This window comes from Peromyscus maniculatus, chromosome 2, assembly GCF_049852395.1.
Source record: "Peromyscus maniculatus bairdii isolate BWxNUB_F1_BW_parent chromosome 2, HU_Pman_BW_mat_3.1, whole genome shotgun sequence".
Taxonomy (NCBI): Eukaryota; Metazoa; Chordata; class Mammalia; order Rodentia; family Cricetidae; genus Peromyscus; species Peromyscus maniculatus.
In genome coordinates, this window is record NC_134853.1 from 133,590,999 (window position 1) to 133,608,770 (window position 17,772).

General features: G+C 49.6%; 2 protein-coding genes across 2 annotated transcripts in view; one reads left to right on the forward strand and one right to left on the reverse strand.

Moving 5' to 3' along the window:
• Nucleotides 1–244, reverse strand: part of LOC102912596 (selection and upkeep of intraepithelial T-cells protein 10-like) — a 212,581-nt gene extending 212,337 nt beyond the window's left edge. Inside the window, exon 1 of the mRNA XM_076564793.1 lies at nucleotides 110–244. The gene's annotated coding sequence lies outside the window, so the exon portion shown is untranslated. The remainder of the gene's footprint in view (nucleotides 1–109) is intronic.
• A 77-nt stretch (nucleotides 245–321) lies between these two features.
• The window catches only part of Trabd2b (TraB domain containing 2B), a 202,692-nt gene continuing 185,241 nt past the window's right edge, over nucleotides 322–17,772 (forward strand). The window contains exons 1-2 of the mRNA XM_006986617.4: nucleotides 322–572; nucleotides 2,552–3,112. Coding sequence (XP_006986679.1) covers nucleotides 471–572; nucleotides 2,552–3,112 — 663 coding nt within the window. The 5' untranslated portion in view covers nucleotides 322–470. The remainder of the gene's footprint in view (nucleotides 573–2,551; nucleotides 3,113–17,772) is intronic.

Consider the following 17,772-nt stretch of genomic DNA (forward strand, 5'->3'; position numbering starts at 1 on the left):
CCGCGCCCTCCGCCGCACTTGTCCCACTGCGCGCCCCCTGGAGCGCCGCGCACCCCTGGGACCCTTGCGCGCCCCGGGTGCCCAGCATAACCCGAGATCCCTCGCTTACCCCGGGACCTCGGGACTGCCCTAGGAGCCCCGCGAACCCCTGGACCCTGACGCGGCTCCCGGACCGCCACGCGCTCCAGGACCCCTGCGCGCTCGCAGAATTCCGGGGCTTGGCCAACCCGGCTGCGCGCCCTGGTGAGGGGCCCCGCCCCAGAGGATCCCCCTCTTCCAACAGACGGAGCCCCGCCCCAGAGGGACCCCCAGGTCCGACAGGGACATCCAGCCACGCCCCAGCGGGCTCCCAGCATCTCGCGCCTGGAGCCCTGTGCTCCAGAAGAGCCTCGGTGCCCAGCTGGGGGCTCCCGCCCTGCTGAGGGGGCGCTGCCCAGGAGGGTCCCCCGCATCCCGCGGGCCCGGGCAGGATGCACGCCGCCCTGGCGGGGCCGCTGCTTGCCGCCCTCCTCGCCACCGCCCGCGCCCGCCCGCAACCCCCTGACGGAGGACAGTGCCGGCCGCCCGGATCGGTGAGCGAGCGCCAGCCCCGCCACTCTCCCGCCTGCCTGGGCACTCTAGCCCAAGGGGCGATGGTTTGGGACCTGCCTTCTTTAGCCCACTCGCTCCACCTCCGCCCTCTGGGCACAGCCCGGGCTCCCTTCCTTAGCATCTGTCCTCTGGGGCTCCAACTCTGAGCCCAGCCCAGCCCAGATGGTTCCTTCTTCACTCGCGGACAGTTTCCTCTAGACTTTTGGTCTTGGTTGGACGTTTCTCCTTTCTGTGCCCGCTTCTGACTCTCCTGTCTTTTATCTTGTCTTTACCCTTTGGTCTCTTTCTGCGTCCCAACACCTCTTGCCCTTCTCTACACCCTACCAGCCCTTTCGCTGTTTCATTCACATAGGACCCCTGCCTAGGCTTCCCTCTCTCTCCCTGCCCCTTTTTCTGACCTAAGGCCACCCCCCCTCGCCCCCGTGCTCTCCCTCTGTACCCCAGGCCCCACCCAGCACCTATTGTCCCAAATGCCCCTGTTTCCTGAAAAGGGGTAAGAGTCCAGAGGAGAGAAACGGAAATGACAGAATGAACATACTTGTCTAATATTTCCCTGAGGGGGTCAAGTAGTTAACTGCTTCTCCCAATTTTCCTCCCCAAGCCCGGAATCTCATGATTTTCTCCCAATGCTCCTTCTCTTCAAATAGAGATTAATGCATTGGCAGTCACCCTGAACTGGAGGCCAGGAGACCAGAACACTGTTACAGGGTCCTCCTATGCTGCCCTAGTAGCAGGGCATAGGTTGGCCATGGGCAAGGTGCACGGCCAGCAGCCTGCCTGGCTAGCTGGTGTGCACTGTCTTTGTGCATTCAGATTTACAAATCTTGTTGGTAAATTAAGGTACTGTTTCCACCACCCACAATAAATACTTTACATTTGCGTCAGAATTAGGTAGGGAAATGTTATGACTTGACCTCAAGTTTATAAGTGGTCCCTTGGTCACTCTAGGGACTTTTCTAGATGGAAGATGACTTTGCCTGAGAGAAATGATAGCCCCCTAACTCCTGTTTCTTTCTAAATCTTAATTGGTACTGGAAAATCAGCCTTGGTATTTGTGACCCTGCTTGAGGCACACAACCCTAGTGTGTACCTAGGTCACAGAAAAAGACAGACCTGGGGATGGAAAACCAGGTATCCCTTTTTTAGTGAGAGAGTCTGGGAAGCACCCAGGATAGGTACATTTCTTGGGGTTAATTCTATGGAATCCTCTCCTCCCAAACCAGAAATTGAGGCTTGATTTGACTTTGCAAGGTTTTTAAAACACTTCCTCATCTATGGTCTCAGCAAGTGGAGCAAAGTAGCTAGCACTCCAGAAGTGCCCTCCAAGAAGGAACCCTTACCCACCCGGATGAATGGGAAGTAACTGTTGGAATAGGTGTGCTATTTTTAATAGGTGTTCTGCTTTCAGAGTGCTCTTGGCATGTGTCTTCTAATGGCTGTATTTAAAAGTTATATGACTTCCGCTTTCCTTGCCAGAGCAGGACTCTTGGTCCCCCCCTCTCCCCACCCTTTACATGAAACACTACTGGTGAAGGTTTGGCTTGGCCAAGCATGAATGTTCTCAGGTGGTGTGGCAGTCCTTGGCTTTCACAGTGAAAGCCAGTCATAAAGAGAGCCTCCCTTCATTGCCCATTTCCTCTGTGCCTGGCACCACTCGGAGGGCTTCAGCTATGTATGTTCTGGTTTTCAGTCCTACCAGTGGCTTTCATTCTCACCCCCATTTTACAGAAGAAGAAACTGAGACTGTGGGAAGTGAAACGATGTAGTGCGAATTATTCAATTAAGATAGGGCAAAGCCAGCATTTGAATGTGGAGCTCTCAGCTTGTAAAGCTAAAAGTTTTGCCACTGGGCCTCTGCCTTCTGGCCCCATCTGCCCCTGCCACCTCTCTGTGCCAACCTGGCTCTGCTCTGCTACCTTTGGCCTCACTGATCTGCCTCTCCTCTCCTCTCTCCTTGTAGCAGAGGGACCTGAACTCCTTCCTGTGGACTATTCGGCGCCATCCCCCAGCCTACTTGTTTGGCACCATCCATGTTCCATACACCCGAGTCTGGGACTTCATCCCTGATAATTCCAAAGCAGCCTTCCAGGCCAGCACCCGTGTCTACTTTGAGCTGGATCTGACAGATCCCTACACCATCTCAGCCCTGGCCAGCTGCCAGCTGCTGCCCCACGGCGAGAACTTGCAGGATGTGCTGCCCAGAGAGCTCTACTGGCGCCTGAAGCGCCACCTGGACTACGTGAAGCTGATGATGCCCTCGTGGATGACACCAGCACAGCGCGGCAAAGGATTGTATGCTGACTACCTGTTCAATGCCATCGCTGGCAACTGGGAGCGCAAGAGGCCAGTGTGGGTGATGCTCATGGTGAACTCACTCACGGAGACAGATGTGCGCTCCCGAGGCGTGCCTGTGCTGGACCTCTACCTGGCCCAGCAGGCCGAGAAGATGAGGAAGAGCACTGGGGCTGTGGAGCGGGTTGAGGAGCAATGCCATCCCCTCAATGGTCTCAACTTCTCCCAGGTAGGAACCCACACACCAGCCTAGCCAGCAGCCCCCCCAGTATCTTGATCCTGGTCTCTGATCTTTGTCATGCTCCAACAGACAGCCAGGGCTGGTTCCCATCCCCCCTACAACCCACCCTCCACTCTCTGCCCCAAGCAAAAGCATCTCTCTGGCCCTGGGACAGCACTGGGCTGCTTTGTTGGGGTCAGGGGAAACTACTACGTGCCAAAGTTTGGGTGTTTCTTTCCATTTCAGTGGTTCCCCTGTTGGGGATATCCACTCTCCACCTGCTGTGCTTGCCTGAGCAGAAAGAATTTCCCCGGGAGCATCAGAGTGATACAAAACAGAGAGAGGGAGATGCCCATTTGCAGCAGGCTTCCCCAGGCCCTGGGGACTTTGAGCACAGAGCTGTCCTGAGGTTGTTTGGACACTCACCTGTGAGTGTGTCTATTACAGAAACAATATGGAGGTGGAGGCCATGGTGCCTAGGTTGTGCTGGCAGGGAAGGTATTGTGGACATGGCACTAGTTTGCTGGTTAATCCTGAGTTCTTCACCATTTCCCAGAGCCTTTGCTAAGGTCTGTGACTCCGGAGCTGCCTCCTTAACACTGGGGGAGCATCCAGTCAGCAAGGAGAGTTTAGGGGTAATAATTTCAGAGAAATGTGTTTGCTTAAGGTTGACAGTTCTGATTTCTGAACCTAGGGAGTAGGGGAGAAGGGAGGGTTTTTAAGAGGTTTAAAGTCTCTGGCTGTCAGAGACCTGACCCAGCAAAATGTCTTTAAAAGCCTGCCTATGGACAGAGGTCATTCGCGACTCACTGGTCCCCAACTCATCTCTGAGGCCCTGGGAACAATAAGTTCACATGTGTGCTTAGAGAACAGGGCTGTCAACCCAGGATGGGAACTCCTGGCTTGTGGCTCCTACAAGGAGGCCCCAATACAGGGTCTGGGTTGGTGCTGTAAGTGAAATGTGACCACAAGACGTGCGTGCTCATCATTAAGGAGATGGACTCATAAAATGAGTAGACCCCAGACTCTGTCCCTGGAATCAGACTCAATTGCTCCAGAGATGTTGCAAGCTCCTCACCAGGGAAACGGCTGCTGAAGCTGATCCCCCTTCCTAGATCTCTGGCCTTTGTTTTTCCAGGGGAAATGCAATATTGTCCCCAGGGAGGTAAGAAGCCAGATTGATTTGCCGGCCAAATGAAAGGCGGGTTTGTGAGTTCTCCTGCTGGCTCTCCCATAATTGTGGAGTCCTTACCCAGAGGGCCCGGTGGCAGGAATATTGGGGCAGTTAGTCACGCCCTGCAGGGTTCTGACTACGCCTGCCTCCATCTCCACGGGGAAAATCCTGTGTATTCTCTGCCCCAGCGCGGAGCCCTCTGAACAGAGCGGCTCTCCTCTTCTGAAGTGACTTTCCCCTTGCCAGCCTCGTGACCTGATATTATCAGTGGTCGAGGGGCCCCCAGCACTCACTGCCCGCCCATCTCATTTTGGAGGCAGTTTTGTGGGCGGTCTCTCTGCCCATATTCCTCATGTCTGGCCTCCATAGATATCTATTTTAGTTTTGGGAGGTGGGGGATCCACTATCACTCTCAACACCCTCTTTGAACCAACAACAGAGGAACCTGACAAGGCCTGAAGGGAGCATTGGAGCTCTCTGGTTAAACAGTCCCTGGCTTTAATCTGTCTCTCTTAAAACAACAAAACTATCTTTCTTCGGGGGTCTGGAAACACTGCTGTTCTACCAAATGACGGCTCTGGTGGGTTGAAAACATTTGCTGCAAAGTGTGTGAGCTTATGTTTTAGGAAAAGTTACTGAGAGCCGTTCATCGGCCAGCAAGGAGCCCGCTGACAATCTCCAAAGCCCATGTTTGAAGATCAAACAGACTCCAGTTTCTGTTGCAAAAACACTCCCACCCCATCACCAGCCTGGGCCCGCTCTTCAAATTGTTCTTGGGTCCAGCTTCTTGAAAGGGCTGTAGAAAACAAGTCTCAGGCAAAAGAAAACAGGAGTCCTCTCATTTCCTAATCTGCACACCCTTCACCACCTGCCCGAGAGCCTGACGGCACCAATTTGTCCTGATATCATTTTGGAAGGAGGTGATGAAACCTCTCCTTCATCCTTTTGGGCAGCAATGGGCTAACTGGGAAAAAGCGGAATCCAGAACCTGGGCAGAGGTCATTGGGATCCTCAACCTGACAGTCAGAAATACAACTGCTTTCTCAGTAAAATTGTGTGCATACATGCATGCACAGTTTGATAGGAACATCTGTGATGCGTTATTGTACTGAAATATCTGTTATGTGCATCAGATTTTTATTCTTTCTTTCCTCAAAGCATTACTGTTATTGCAAAAATCGGGGGTGGGCAGTGAGTGAGGAAGATGAGGAAAAAGCTTAAAAGACTACTTTTATGCTAAGGTCTGAGATTTTACTTTTAATTTTAATGATTTGAGGTACGTTATGTATTTTTTTTTCTTGGTAGAAATATGTATTTTTGCTTGATAAGTAGAGAAAGAAAGTTTAAATTAGACTTATGGATCAGGAGGACCAAATCAGGGAGCTTAGAAAACTGGTAACTCTTCAGCTTGCAGGAAGAGCAAGCAGGTCTCATGACAGGTTTTGACCTTTGATTTCAAAAATAAACTCAAGGTGCTAGATTCAGTATCACTAAGGTTTTTACCATGTGACCTTGGGCAAGTCAGTTCCTTTCCTTGTGCTCAGTTCACTCTGCCTGTGAAATCAGACACCAGGATTAGGTCATCTTTCAAGCCCCTTCCAGCCCTGACATTCCATAGGACCATTCTAATCAATTGCACGTGCCAGGCACCCAGCAGGAAGCTCCACGCGCATTTCCATTTCACTGAATTCTCCTTGTAACCCTTTGGCTTTCTAAGGTGGGCACCAAGAAAGGTTGAATGACTTGCCCAAGGCCACATGGCTAATAAGGAACAGAGCCAGTCTGTGGGGACTCTAAATGACCGAAGAACTTCCTATATGTAGTTTCTGTGCCTGGCAGGGAGTCTTAGTGGATTCCAGGGCAGGGGAAGAAGAGGGCTACATGAGAAGTGGGTGTGCCGTATCCACTGTCCAACCTCTGCTGAACAAATCAAAACTGGACTATGGAGGGGTGGTGGGGAACCAGGCCTGTTGGCACAGTCCCATAATCTCAGCTTTTCAGGAAGCTGACACAGGAAATCACAAGTTCAAGCCTACCTGGGCTACAGACTAAGTTCAGAGTCTGCCCAGGCAACTTAGTGAGATCCTGTCTCAAAGTACAAAAGTAAAAAGAGGGCGAGGGATATAGAGCTTAGTGACAGGTACTTGCTGCACACGAAGTACTTAGGTACTAGATTCAGCCCCTAGTGCTACAAAGAATGTGAAGGTGGCAAGCCCCTGCTTTGGAGAGCTTGGGATGCTTAAGCCTTTGGGCCAGATCTTATGGCAGTCTTAGAAGCTGGAGATCCTTAACAGTTCTGTTTGCTGCTTCCAGGGACTGGGGCTGGTTGCCACTACTCCCTCTGGGGCAGCGGTTCTCAACCTGTGGGTTACACCCTCTTGACAAACCTCTATCTCCAAAAAATATTCACATTATGATACATAACAGTAGCAGAATTACAGTTATATAGTAGCAACAAAAATACTTTTATGGTTGGGGGGTCACCACAACACAAGGAGCTGAATTAAAGGGTCACAGCATCATCAGGAAGGTTGAGGACCACAGCAGGATTCTCAGTCCTTCCCCCACTTCTGACCACTCACACTGTGTGGTGGAGGCACTGGTTGAGAACACTTGAGTTGGAGAGGCTTTCCAGGTTAGGTAAGAAAACAAGGATCACGCTGTTCTGCCCATTGCTGTGTCTTACCAACGTGCACTGGTACTCTCTAGTGTCCAAGAACCCTAACTCTGGAGCATACCTGCTAAAAGTATACACAATATTCATGAAATTCTTAGTCTCTTCCTCTGGGAGTTAGAAATCATAAAATCAATTACTGAGCTCTGTCTTTGGGGGTATGGGGGGCATCACTGGACCTCAAAGGACCTCAAATATTAGCTCTAGTCCCCAGGGAAGTGCTAAAAGCTTTATTGTCATATTTATTGTAAATTGAGACTCGAAAAAGATCATTGACTGTGGTTACATAGACAGGCCCAATGGACTCAAGAATGTCCTTTGCTAAAACCCATGCTCTTTAGGCATCTAAAAGGTGGACTGATTTTGTTTTTTCATAGTTCATGACATTATCTGGTGAGTTTGTGTCTGTGTATGTATATATATGTATGCATGTATAGGGGTATGTGTGTGTGTTGTATCATTATTGATAAAGTAAAATATAAAATACAAAAAGAAAAATGATTTAAAAGTACTGAAATTTTTTTTCTCTTGATTATAAATTGAATCTTAAGGTATTTCTAAAAGAGGAGTTTCCAAAGACATTCTGGGTACCATCTCCCTGGAATTCATCATCAGTTTCCCACAGAACTATAGTGAAGGTAGCCCCCTGACTGAGGCTAAGCTTGTGCAGTTGAATGCAGAAGGTCTCTGAGTTTACATATAGTTATCTGTGCCTGGTTCATCAACAGGTAGGAAGTGCATTATAAATATTTGCAGAATGATGAATGACTGATGGTCAGCAACTATGATATGCATCCTTTGTCCGCTTTTGTAACCCAGCATGGTAGAGTAAATGAATGTATGAAGGAAGGTGGCATAAACCACCGCAATGCATCCCCTCTCATAAACATTAACAGCTGCATTGCTTCCTACCGGGACACAAAATAGCAAAATCGTCAAGGGAGTTGTCTTTAACCCTCTGAGATACTGTGGCAAGACACCTTATACTAAGTCATTTGTAAACACCGCTTATGATTCTGGAGGCTGTGAAGGTAAAGATCAAGATAACAGAAAATTCAGTATGAAATGAAGGCTCATTCTTCGTAGATGGGACTTCTCTGAACCCTAACATGGTGACAAGGGATAAGAGAGAGTAGTGACTTCCCTCGGGCCTCTTTGCTAGGTCAGTCATTCCCAAGGCTCTGTCATTATGAGCCAATCTTGTCTCAGAGCCCCACCATCCCTTAGTTGGTCACTCTGGGGGTTAGGTGTCAGCATGTGAACTTTGGAAAGACACAGACATTGAATACATAGCGCAGGGAGTTCTGATTCAAAGCAAGCACTCCATTTCTCCCCTGCCAATGACTTTAGACTAATCATTTTTCCTCCATGGGCCTAAGTTGTCTCCTTTGTTCCATGGCAGTATTGGGCTAGGCAGTTTCCAGTGTCAACCAAGCAAGTTCTTCCTTCTGTAATTCTCGGGTCTGGCCCCATATCTTAGAGGGCCCGAGCCAACCTACACCACAACTTTAAGCCTGACTTATCCATCTTTGGCAGGCTTGTCCTTGGTGGACCCTGGCTAATGCCTACCTATCAGGAAGCTGGTGGTTCCCGGGAGTGGGGTGAGGGTGGGGGATCCTCCTGCTAGTCTGCAAAGCAGAGAGCAGCTCTCAGCTGGTGTGGCATAGCCTGCTTGACCCCTGCCCAGGCTTGATCCTCTCCTTTATTAAGAATCCCCTCTTCCCTTCACCTTTTCACTCACGAACAGAGCAGTCACAGTGCAGTGCAGTGCAGGATCTGGGCCAGGGACCTGGAAATGAACGGCATAGGTTTTAGCCTGCCGAGAGCTCACTACCTAAGAGTATTTGTTGCTTTTGTACCCTGAAAGGTAGGTGTTACCAATCCTGTTTTACAGAGTGGAAACTCAGCTCCACAGCATCTGAATATTAGTGGTTCCTGCATCCTGGTTCTTCACCCTTCACAATGAGAGACCCTGCTCTTCCTTCTGTGTCCTGTCACAAGTCTAAAGGCTTTCAGAACCAGTCACTATCTCTCGGATTCTCCAAGAATGCCTGCTCCTGAGGGCTGGGGCCTCTCTGAGCTTCTGCAGCAGGCAGCTCTCCAGTCCGCACTGCTGGGCTCTTCAGCTGGCCTTCTGTGAGACCTCAGTGCTCTTCTTAGGGTGGAGGGATACTGGATACTCTGGGCGGACCTTAGGCTATACGGACTGTCTTCTCTCTGATGTTCTTGGTCCAGGGTTGATTCAGCACAGGCTGCCCCTGGTGGCTTCATGTATCTCTAGATTAGACCTGGAAAGCAGTGTTTCCTATACTTCAGCCCACCACCCGTCCTGTGCCTCCCACCCACAGCCATGTGGCCAGGTGCTGTTCTGGGAATCTCTGTCATATAGTGGGTCAGTCCTTCCAGTGACCCTGTCTCATGTGTACATATGGATTGTTTCTGGGTCCAGGGAGCAATTTGCAGGGGGAGGGGGAAGCCCTGCTGCAGGCTCTGTCTGTCTTGTCTCTGTGACCTGATTGATCCAGACCTTGATCTGTGTCTGAATGGGGGACCGAGGTTTGGGTGGCAGACTCAGCAGCAGAAACACAGGACAGCTTAGACACCTCCGTCAAAGGACAACTAGTTCCCAAAGCTGGAGGTGATGACGCTTGAATCAGAAATTCATAGAAAAACTTCCAGGCTCAGGACTTCTCTACCCAGGAGCCCTAACTCTGAGGCTCGGAGAACCAGAGAATGGTGAAATCTTAGAACCTTCAGCTCTGAGACATTTTTTGGACCGGAAGAATCTTCACGTCATGAAATCCTAGCCTCTTAGCTTTGAAGCATTTTCAGCTCATCAACACAGACTTCTAAAATCTTGGAGTTGGAAGGGGCCATTTCTCAAGAATTCCAAGAAGCCCCATCTGCAAGCATGTCGGATCTCCTTCCCCCAAGCCGCTCTTCACTCCCCAGCCCAGAGAAAGCCTTCCTTACCGCCAAAGCACTTTCTGATGGAGATAAAACTGAGCGCGTGCCTTTGTTAATAGTTCCCATTTGGACTTCTCTCAAAGCCAGAAAGAGGTTGCCTGGTAAAGCAGCTTTCTTAGGGAGGAAACTGAAGAATGCTGGCAGGCACCCTCAGCTGCCAGCCCAACGGCTGACGTTCTTTCCCCCTTGAATTTGCTTCTAAATATTATCCACTTCACTCCCTTTTATCTCCCATCACTGGCTCTCTGTCCACCCACTTAATCCACAGGCAGCCGGTGGCCCAGCCTTCAGCTCTGCTTCGTGCCTGCCAAGCCGTCTCGCCAGGCTGCTCCTCCAGGATCTGCAGGCTTCTAAATCTATGCAGTATATCCTGCCCCAAGCTTGGAAACACTGTGGCTTCTGCTGGGCCCCCTCCCTCTCCAGGAATTTCCTACTTTTCTCTTCTGCTTCAGCTTCCCCCAATTTTTGATTTTCAAGGCTCAGCTCAAAGCTGCACCTCTTCCGGGAAGTCTTCCGAGAATGCTGTCAGGTGTGAACTGGTGAAGACTTGGCCCAGAGATTTCTTTTATGACCATGCCACGTGTAGCGTTTCCCTCCATGGCATTCATTGTGGAATTTTATGACATTCTTTCAGCACTTCTGTATTTGACTTTATTACTTGGACAGACCTTCTTCCCTGATTCTAACCTAGTCCAACATGTATTCACAAGTGATTGCAAATTTGAGCGAGTATGCTCTAGGTTGAAGCCCACCTCTGTGGGTTAGCCTGTGGCTGGGTGTTGGCTATATTATCTAAAAGCTGAGGCTATCCCAGCTTCTGTGTCTCAGACTTTCTACCTGAGATGTGTCCCATGCCCTCAGCACTGTCCCTGGCATCCATGAATCTCTCTTAGACTCATCATTCTGCATCCTAGAATATTTTGTTGTTTTCTCTTCTTTGTTTGCCATTTGTGATCAAAACACACACACACACACACACACACACACACACACACACACACACCACTAGAAGTGCCTGAGCTCGTCTGTCCATAACATCTTTTCATGTCCAAACATCTAATTTGATACTCTTGGTTTGGGGGCTCCAGTGATGTTGAGCTGTACTGGTTTCTCTCCCCCCCCCCATCACTACAGTCCCTGGTCATAGCCTCACACATCATCTTATGCTTTCCCTGCTACTTGTGGGCCCCTTCCCAGTTTTTATTGTCTAGCTAGCTCCTTCTCACTTGAATGGACTGTCCTTGTTAAAATCCTGGACGCTTTAAACAAATGCTGCTCCGTAGAAAGTCTTATCCTTGGTCACCGGGTTATGGAATGACATCATATGACCACAGTTTAGTAGTTTAGGTGCAACAATGTGGCGGGCTATTTGCATGGTGTTTTGGAAGGACTGATGAGTAAATTGGACTTGGCCCACTCTGAATGCCTGGCTACCTTTAAAGAGAGCCAGAAGTCATCAGAGGGGGCTCATAAATGCCTGGGCCCCAGGGCCATTTCTGCAGGACAGCCTTGGCCTTGGGATGTCTGTCCTCTACACCTGTTGCTGGAGCTGTTTTTTCTTCCGTACTGTCCCAGGGGACACCTGCCAGCACCTCACCAACATCCCCTGTCCTGCAGGTGGTGATCATGTACATCTCTCTGTCCCGAGCACCCAGGCTTGCTTACCTTTTATTCCCACTCCTTTCTTTCCAACCCACTGGGTGAAGAAGGTCAGGAAGACACATTGAAAATTCCCTTCCCATTTGCTGGGACTTGTGAACTTGTGTTCTTTGCATAAGACTCCCTGGTTTTCCCTCATTCTCAGCAGCAATCTGGTAGATTTTTCCCTCAGAACCCCATATTCATTCCTCTTAAAGTTACACACCATGGGACAGATTCCGTTCAGGAGCCCCCTTCATTGGGAAGCCTTCCATATGCTTATTAGGACCACAGACAACCCCAGGCAGGTTCTACAATCTGTCTTGGTCTTGGTTTCCTCATCTATCAGCTTCGTGGGATGTGCTGTGAGCACTGATTGGTCCGAACTACTGTAGTATAGTGTTTGGTTTTTCATTTATAAAATCACAGTGAATGATTTTTCTGGAAAAATCGTTTCCAGCTCCCTCCTACTGTGCACACATGATATGTGCTAGATGTATGGGAATGAAGAACACACACAATGGTGTGTGCACATGTATGTTTTTGGGGAGTGCTTCCTTTTCCTGGCAAAGAAAGGCCTGAAAATGAGCCTGCTGTGAGGCTTGAGGACACAGTATACACTGTACCCCCCTCCCACTCCTGACTGCAGGACACCTCCAGGAGCCAGGAGGCACCCCTGAGTTCCATTTCACAGGAGAGGAGAGTACAGCCCCTCCCCAAATCCCTAGTGTAAATATAAAGCCAACACCCCCCAACCCTACCCAGTCCCCTCCTTCCACCCTATCAGGGGTATTTAATGTTTTCTGCTGTATGTTATCTCCATTGACTTAATGTGCCTGTGAGACTCTTAGTCATTTAAGCCTTGGGTCCTATTGGAAAGACTCACTTAGTGATAAAGAAACAGTGGAGAAAGGCCGATTAGAAATCTGGCTTGTTTTAAAAGCCTTATTTCCCATATGGTTCTTTTCTTTGAGCTGGTTGGCCTTAAGTTTGAGACGTGACAAAAATCTACTTGTCAATGGTCCTTCCAACTGTTTATGTTCCAGTAGCATCTAGAGCTTTTCCTTCTGTCCTAAAACAGCTAGGGCATTATCCCAGTCCCTTCCCCTATGTGGCTTCATGCACCCCCCTCTCCCACAATGTGGTCACTGAGCTCAGGAATGGTATCAGATTTGTTTTCTAGTCACTCAGGCCAGGTATTGGGACTATGGGTGTGTCCCCTGGTCCCCAGTGGTGTGGCTGTGGCATCACTAGACTATGGCAGTTTTGAGTACCAGGCTCTATATGCAGGTTGAAGGGCTATGGGTTGGTCATGGGTTGGGTAAACTGATACACTTTGGGACTCCTCCAGTCACAACAGTCATTGTGCTTGATCTTGACTGGGATGTTTAGTTGACCCAGCAGTCGAGTCCCCATGCTGAGGCCAGCTGCTTGGTCTTGGAGATGATTTTATGTTCTTGGCTTCCATCAGAATAGTTTTGCTGGGAGGGTGGTGAGAAAGGAATGCCAGCCTCTTGGTAGAGGTGGCTTTGAAGTGCTTTTAGAAATGGGAATGGAAAGGGTAGTCCGGGAAGAAGGTGCCAGTTCAGCAAAGGTGCCAGGATGGGAAAATGTAGAAAACAGGCGTAAGAAAATCCTTCCCACCCCCACCCCCTGCTTTGTCTTTGCCCCTTTCTCGCCAGCTCTCAAGATAGACACCCTGATATTGTGTGCTAGGCCTCAGGTTTAGCATAGTACATTCCAAAAACAGTCCTGGGAGGCATAATTTCCCCCCCCCCTTTTTTTTTTCATTTTCAGACAGAGTTTCTCTGTGTCTCCCTGCCTGTCCTGGAACTCACTTTGTAGACCAGGCTGGCCTGCTTTCTGCCTCTCCAGTGCTGTATTTCCCCCTTTTTAAGGAAATTGAGAATAAATTATACAAAGGAGGACACCTAGATTTAGGCTTAGATGTTTTGATGCCTTAATCTAGAAGCTGGACTGGAGTCCCTTGCTATGACTGGGTGAAAACCATGGGGCTCACATGTGCCCCACCCAGGTTGCTGTGAGGTCTCAGTGATGCCTATGAGCTAAGAGTGTTAGCTGAGATGGTCTAGTGGTCATTTTAGTTAAACTACTAGTCTCCTGTAGGGCTGCCTGTGTACTGAGGTTGGGAAGCCTATCTTAAACTAAAGACAGTTCTCTGTCCCATGGTCTCCCATGCTCACACGCTGGGTTTGGTTGGTCAGCCTGATGGGAACTATGTGGTCTGGCCATCCCAGAACATAGTCATGACCATCAGTGGTATGCAAGATCTGACCAAATCCATTCTGGCTCAGCCTTGCCTGGTCTCGGGTTGTTCCCTAGAACAGGGATGGACTGAAAGGAGGTTTGGAGAAGTTCAGGCTGAAGACTCAGCCGTGTCTGGGTTATGAGGGTGATGGGGGAGGGGGACTCTTTCTTGTCTAATCATCCTGTATCTCCATTGCTTAGACAAGTGGGTGTTAATAAACAGCATCAGCTCAGAGTTCCTGGGAGGGCTGGGGGCAAAGCCCGATGTGACTTTAATAACAAGAGCTCTCTGCTCTCAGCAGTGCTCAGCCATGTATAGTTTCCTCTTTTGCTTTTTCCGAAAGAGAAGTACCCTGGATGTACTTAGTCAACAGGATTAGTTATTAAAATATGCTTCATCTATTTGTGTTTTTTTTTTCACTCTTGCTTGGCAAATACTCCTGGGAATTGCCCTGTGCCAGACTCAATTCCAGGTTCCGGGGTTCAAGATGACCGCGGGGCTGGTGGAGAGGGAAGGAGTTGAGGTCACAATAGAAGTGTGAATACTAATACTCTCAGCTCACCGTCCTTTATGTGCACTGCCCCACTTCATCCTCAAAACAGGTTTCAGGTAGATCGAATCCCACTCCGTGGGTCACGAAAGAGGCTCAGAGAGATGGTTCACTTGCCTGGAGTCACACAGCAAGTAAACAGAGCGTCTGGAGTTGGAACTGGACAAGTCTGGTTGTGGAGCCGGTGTCACCCTCTCTGCATCTCATGGAAAAAGGAAATGTGCTCCAGAGGAGGAGAGTGTGTGTGTGTGTGTGTGTGTGTGTCTGCTGAGACTCAAAGTACGACAAGTAAGTGGTGACAGAGGGCTGAGAGGCTGCCGAGTTCCATCATCCTGGGGTAGGCTGTGGCTCTGACAAGGAGGGAGCAAGGGAGCCTGCTTGCCAGCAATGGGGTGAGGGGGCTAGAACTCAGACTAAGAGTAGAGGCTGAACCTCACAGGCAAGTGATGGCAGGCGTGCTCAGGGCGAGAGTGCAGAGGACACGGAAACTTCACATCCATAGCAACTGGTGGTGTGGATGCCTAGGATGCTGCTCTGAGGCGCCGTGTGGCATGGGAGTCAGGAACTGTGACAGAGTGCCACCCTGAGGACTCTCTAGGAGAGCTGCCGAAGTAGCTTCACAGAACGCTGTGCCCCACCTGTCTGTTACTCTTAAGTACCACCTGTCTGCAGATGGCAGGGGCTTGACTAGGGCTTAGGTCATCTAGAGGTCCTATGGCTGCTTCCAAAAGGGCTGAGCCTGACTCCTTGTGATCCAGATTTTGATGGTTGCAGATGTTCCACTGAACACAGCAAACACCCCAGCCACCGTGAATTCTTGGCTTGGCTTTAGTCTGAGACCACCTGAGCTCAGCACCGAAGGACCAGGGGCGATCCCCAGGTTCAGAAGCAGCTGCATGTATGGGGTGATATGGTGGTGAGACTGCTAATCCAGATCGAGGTAATGTCATGACTCACCACGTAGAACACACTAGTAGGAGCCACAGGGAGACATCAATATAGAGACACAAGTGGCCACACTGTAGAGTCCCGGCAATCAGGGTGCATTGGCAGGAACGCTCTCCCCACTATTGTGTTCTGCCATTCAGGTTTCTTCCAGTTAATGACTGGCTCACTGGTTCACTTATTCATGGGTCTCAGACTGGAACACCTCATCCTGGGTTACCTGTACATTCCCAAGCCCATTGGCCTGAGAAAGCCTCTATACCATGAGGATCTCTCACCTGACCTATTGGATCCAGAATGTGTCCACTGCTGTCCCAGACTGGGGAATCCCAGCTTCTGGAACTCTCGGTTATATTTGCACTTAGATTGGCTGGTGTCTGAATGAGTCCAACTAAGCATATTTATTACAGGGCCTTTGGAGGAAAGCTTGGCACTCAGGCTACCATTTCTAACACAGCCACAGGGGCTCACCTAATCCCCGAATTTCACAGGATTTGTTTGATAGCAGGTTGAGAGGAATGTCACCTGTTCAAAATAGCAGTGAGTTGAATGCTGCCTGAGCTGAGGTGGGACACTGGAAGGCCTGCCATCCACACAGAATACGCACACTGGTTATGAATCTGATGGTGTGTACTAGGGCAGATTTTCCCTTAGCTGAGCCTCTTTAATGGTGTGAGATTGGTAAACCCAAAACTGCACCCCTCCTGAAAAGCCACTTCCTCAGTTGGCTCTAACCCCACTGGAAAGTAGCATTTTGTCTGTTCTGTGTTTCTGCTCTGACTTCTCCAATAGACTGAAGTTCTTTGAGGATAGGAACCTCATCAAATGACTTTGGGTTCCCTCAGGGCTTGACTTCAAGCATATACTCAGGAGTTATGTGTAAAATCAGCAACTACATCTCTATATCATCTCCTGAGTATGTGAGTGAAAAAGCAGAAAGCCACCACCTCCTCACTTTACCCCATCAGCACCACTGAAGTTCCAGATGTTCAACTCTGGAAGTCAAGAAGCTCGCAGTCACCTGCCTGCATGCTCTATTGGGGCACCAGGTCTTTGGGCTTGGGTGGCTCTAGCCACCGAAAGCCTTCTCCCCTTTTCATGCTCTGACCATCTCCAGGTGGGGCCACACAGACAGTGAGCATCCCACCGATTCCTTGTTTCCACAGTGGCCCATAAGGGAGAACTGCTTCTTGCATGGAAGGGATCTTCCCAGCCTTTCCTGACAGCCTTCTTCCTCATGCTTCTGTGTTTTTTTCCAGGGCATGGATCAGAGCTTCTGTTTGCTGGTCATTCCACGATCCTCACACAATATAAATGAAATCTGCTAAAACCAATAAATTCAAACCATGTGTGGGCCATTGGGAGGAGCCAGGACGTCAGAGGGCCGCAGTGTGAGGTGGCGTCAGCTCTGACGGCACCCAAGCTGATTTGTATATGAGAAAAGTAAATATCCAAAGCCGTAAACAGCCCTGGGTCTCCCACTCTCACTGGGATTCAAAGGCGTTTAATAGGAACACACACTCTCTGTTTCTTATAAACACAGCCAGAGCCTCTATGTGTGCTGACCTAAATTCTGTGTTTTCAATCCCAAGCAAGCCAGCCAGGCATCCTAGTCATAGACTGCAGACAGGCTTGGCCGTTGGCTTGGGTTCCTTCTATCTGGTTTTGGCAATTGGTCTAGCACTTGTGCTTTGTAAAGAATTACTTCTCCTTTTCTTTGTTGTGTACAACCTTATATGTTTGCTTGTCTGTTTGTGCCGCTTTAACAGAATAGCTTGGGCTGGATATCTCAGAAACAACAGAAACATGTTTCTGTCTAGTCTGGAGGCTGGGAAGTCCAAGACCTAGTTGTCTGCATCTGTCATTACTGATGAGGAGTGACTTCCTATTTCGCAGATGGCATGTGTGTGCTCACGTGGAGAATTCAGGTCTCCTTAGTCCCTTATAAAAGCCCTAATCCCATCAGTGCACACATCCCCAGAACTTACCTCCTAAGAGTGCTCATTGCAGATAAATTTGGGGGCGAGGCATGCAGACATTGACATGATAACAGTGGGTGGAATGAGGGGGTCATTCTCAGTCTTCACGTGAGGACTGTGAAGTCCAGAGGTACAATTTGTCCAAGATGGTGCATAAAGTTACAGCTGAACTGCGGGGGGGGGGGGCTTCATCGTTTCTTCTTTAGATCCCTCTAACTTTCCCTGTGGATGTTGACCCAGAACCCCAGAAGCACCTTTAGGGACGACTTCCTCATTTCCTCCCCCTGCACTGTCTCCTGGAACCTGTCTTTCCCTTGTTCTCTGAGTCCTCTGCAGCTTTTCGTTCCCATCCTGCACAGTTTGGGCTTCAGTGGAGGCTGTCAGGTCTCTGCCCATCAACTGTGGGGACTTCCAAAGAGTTTTGACTGTGTTTTCACCATGTCAGATGGCCGTGAGTATGGCTGACTTTTCAA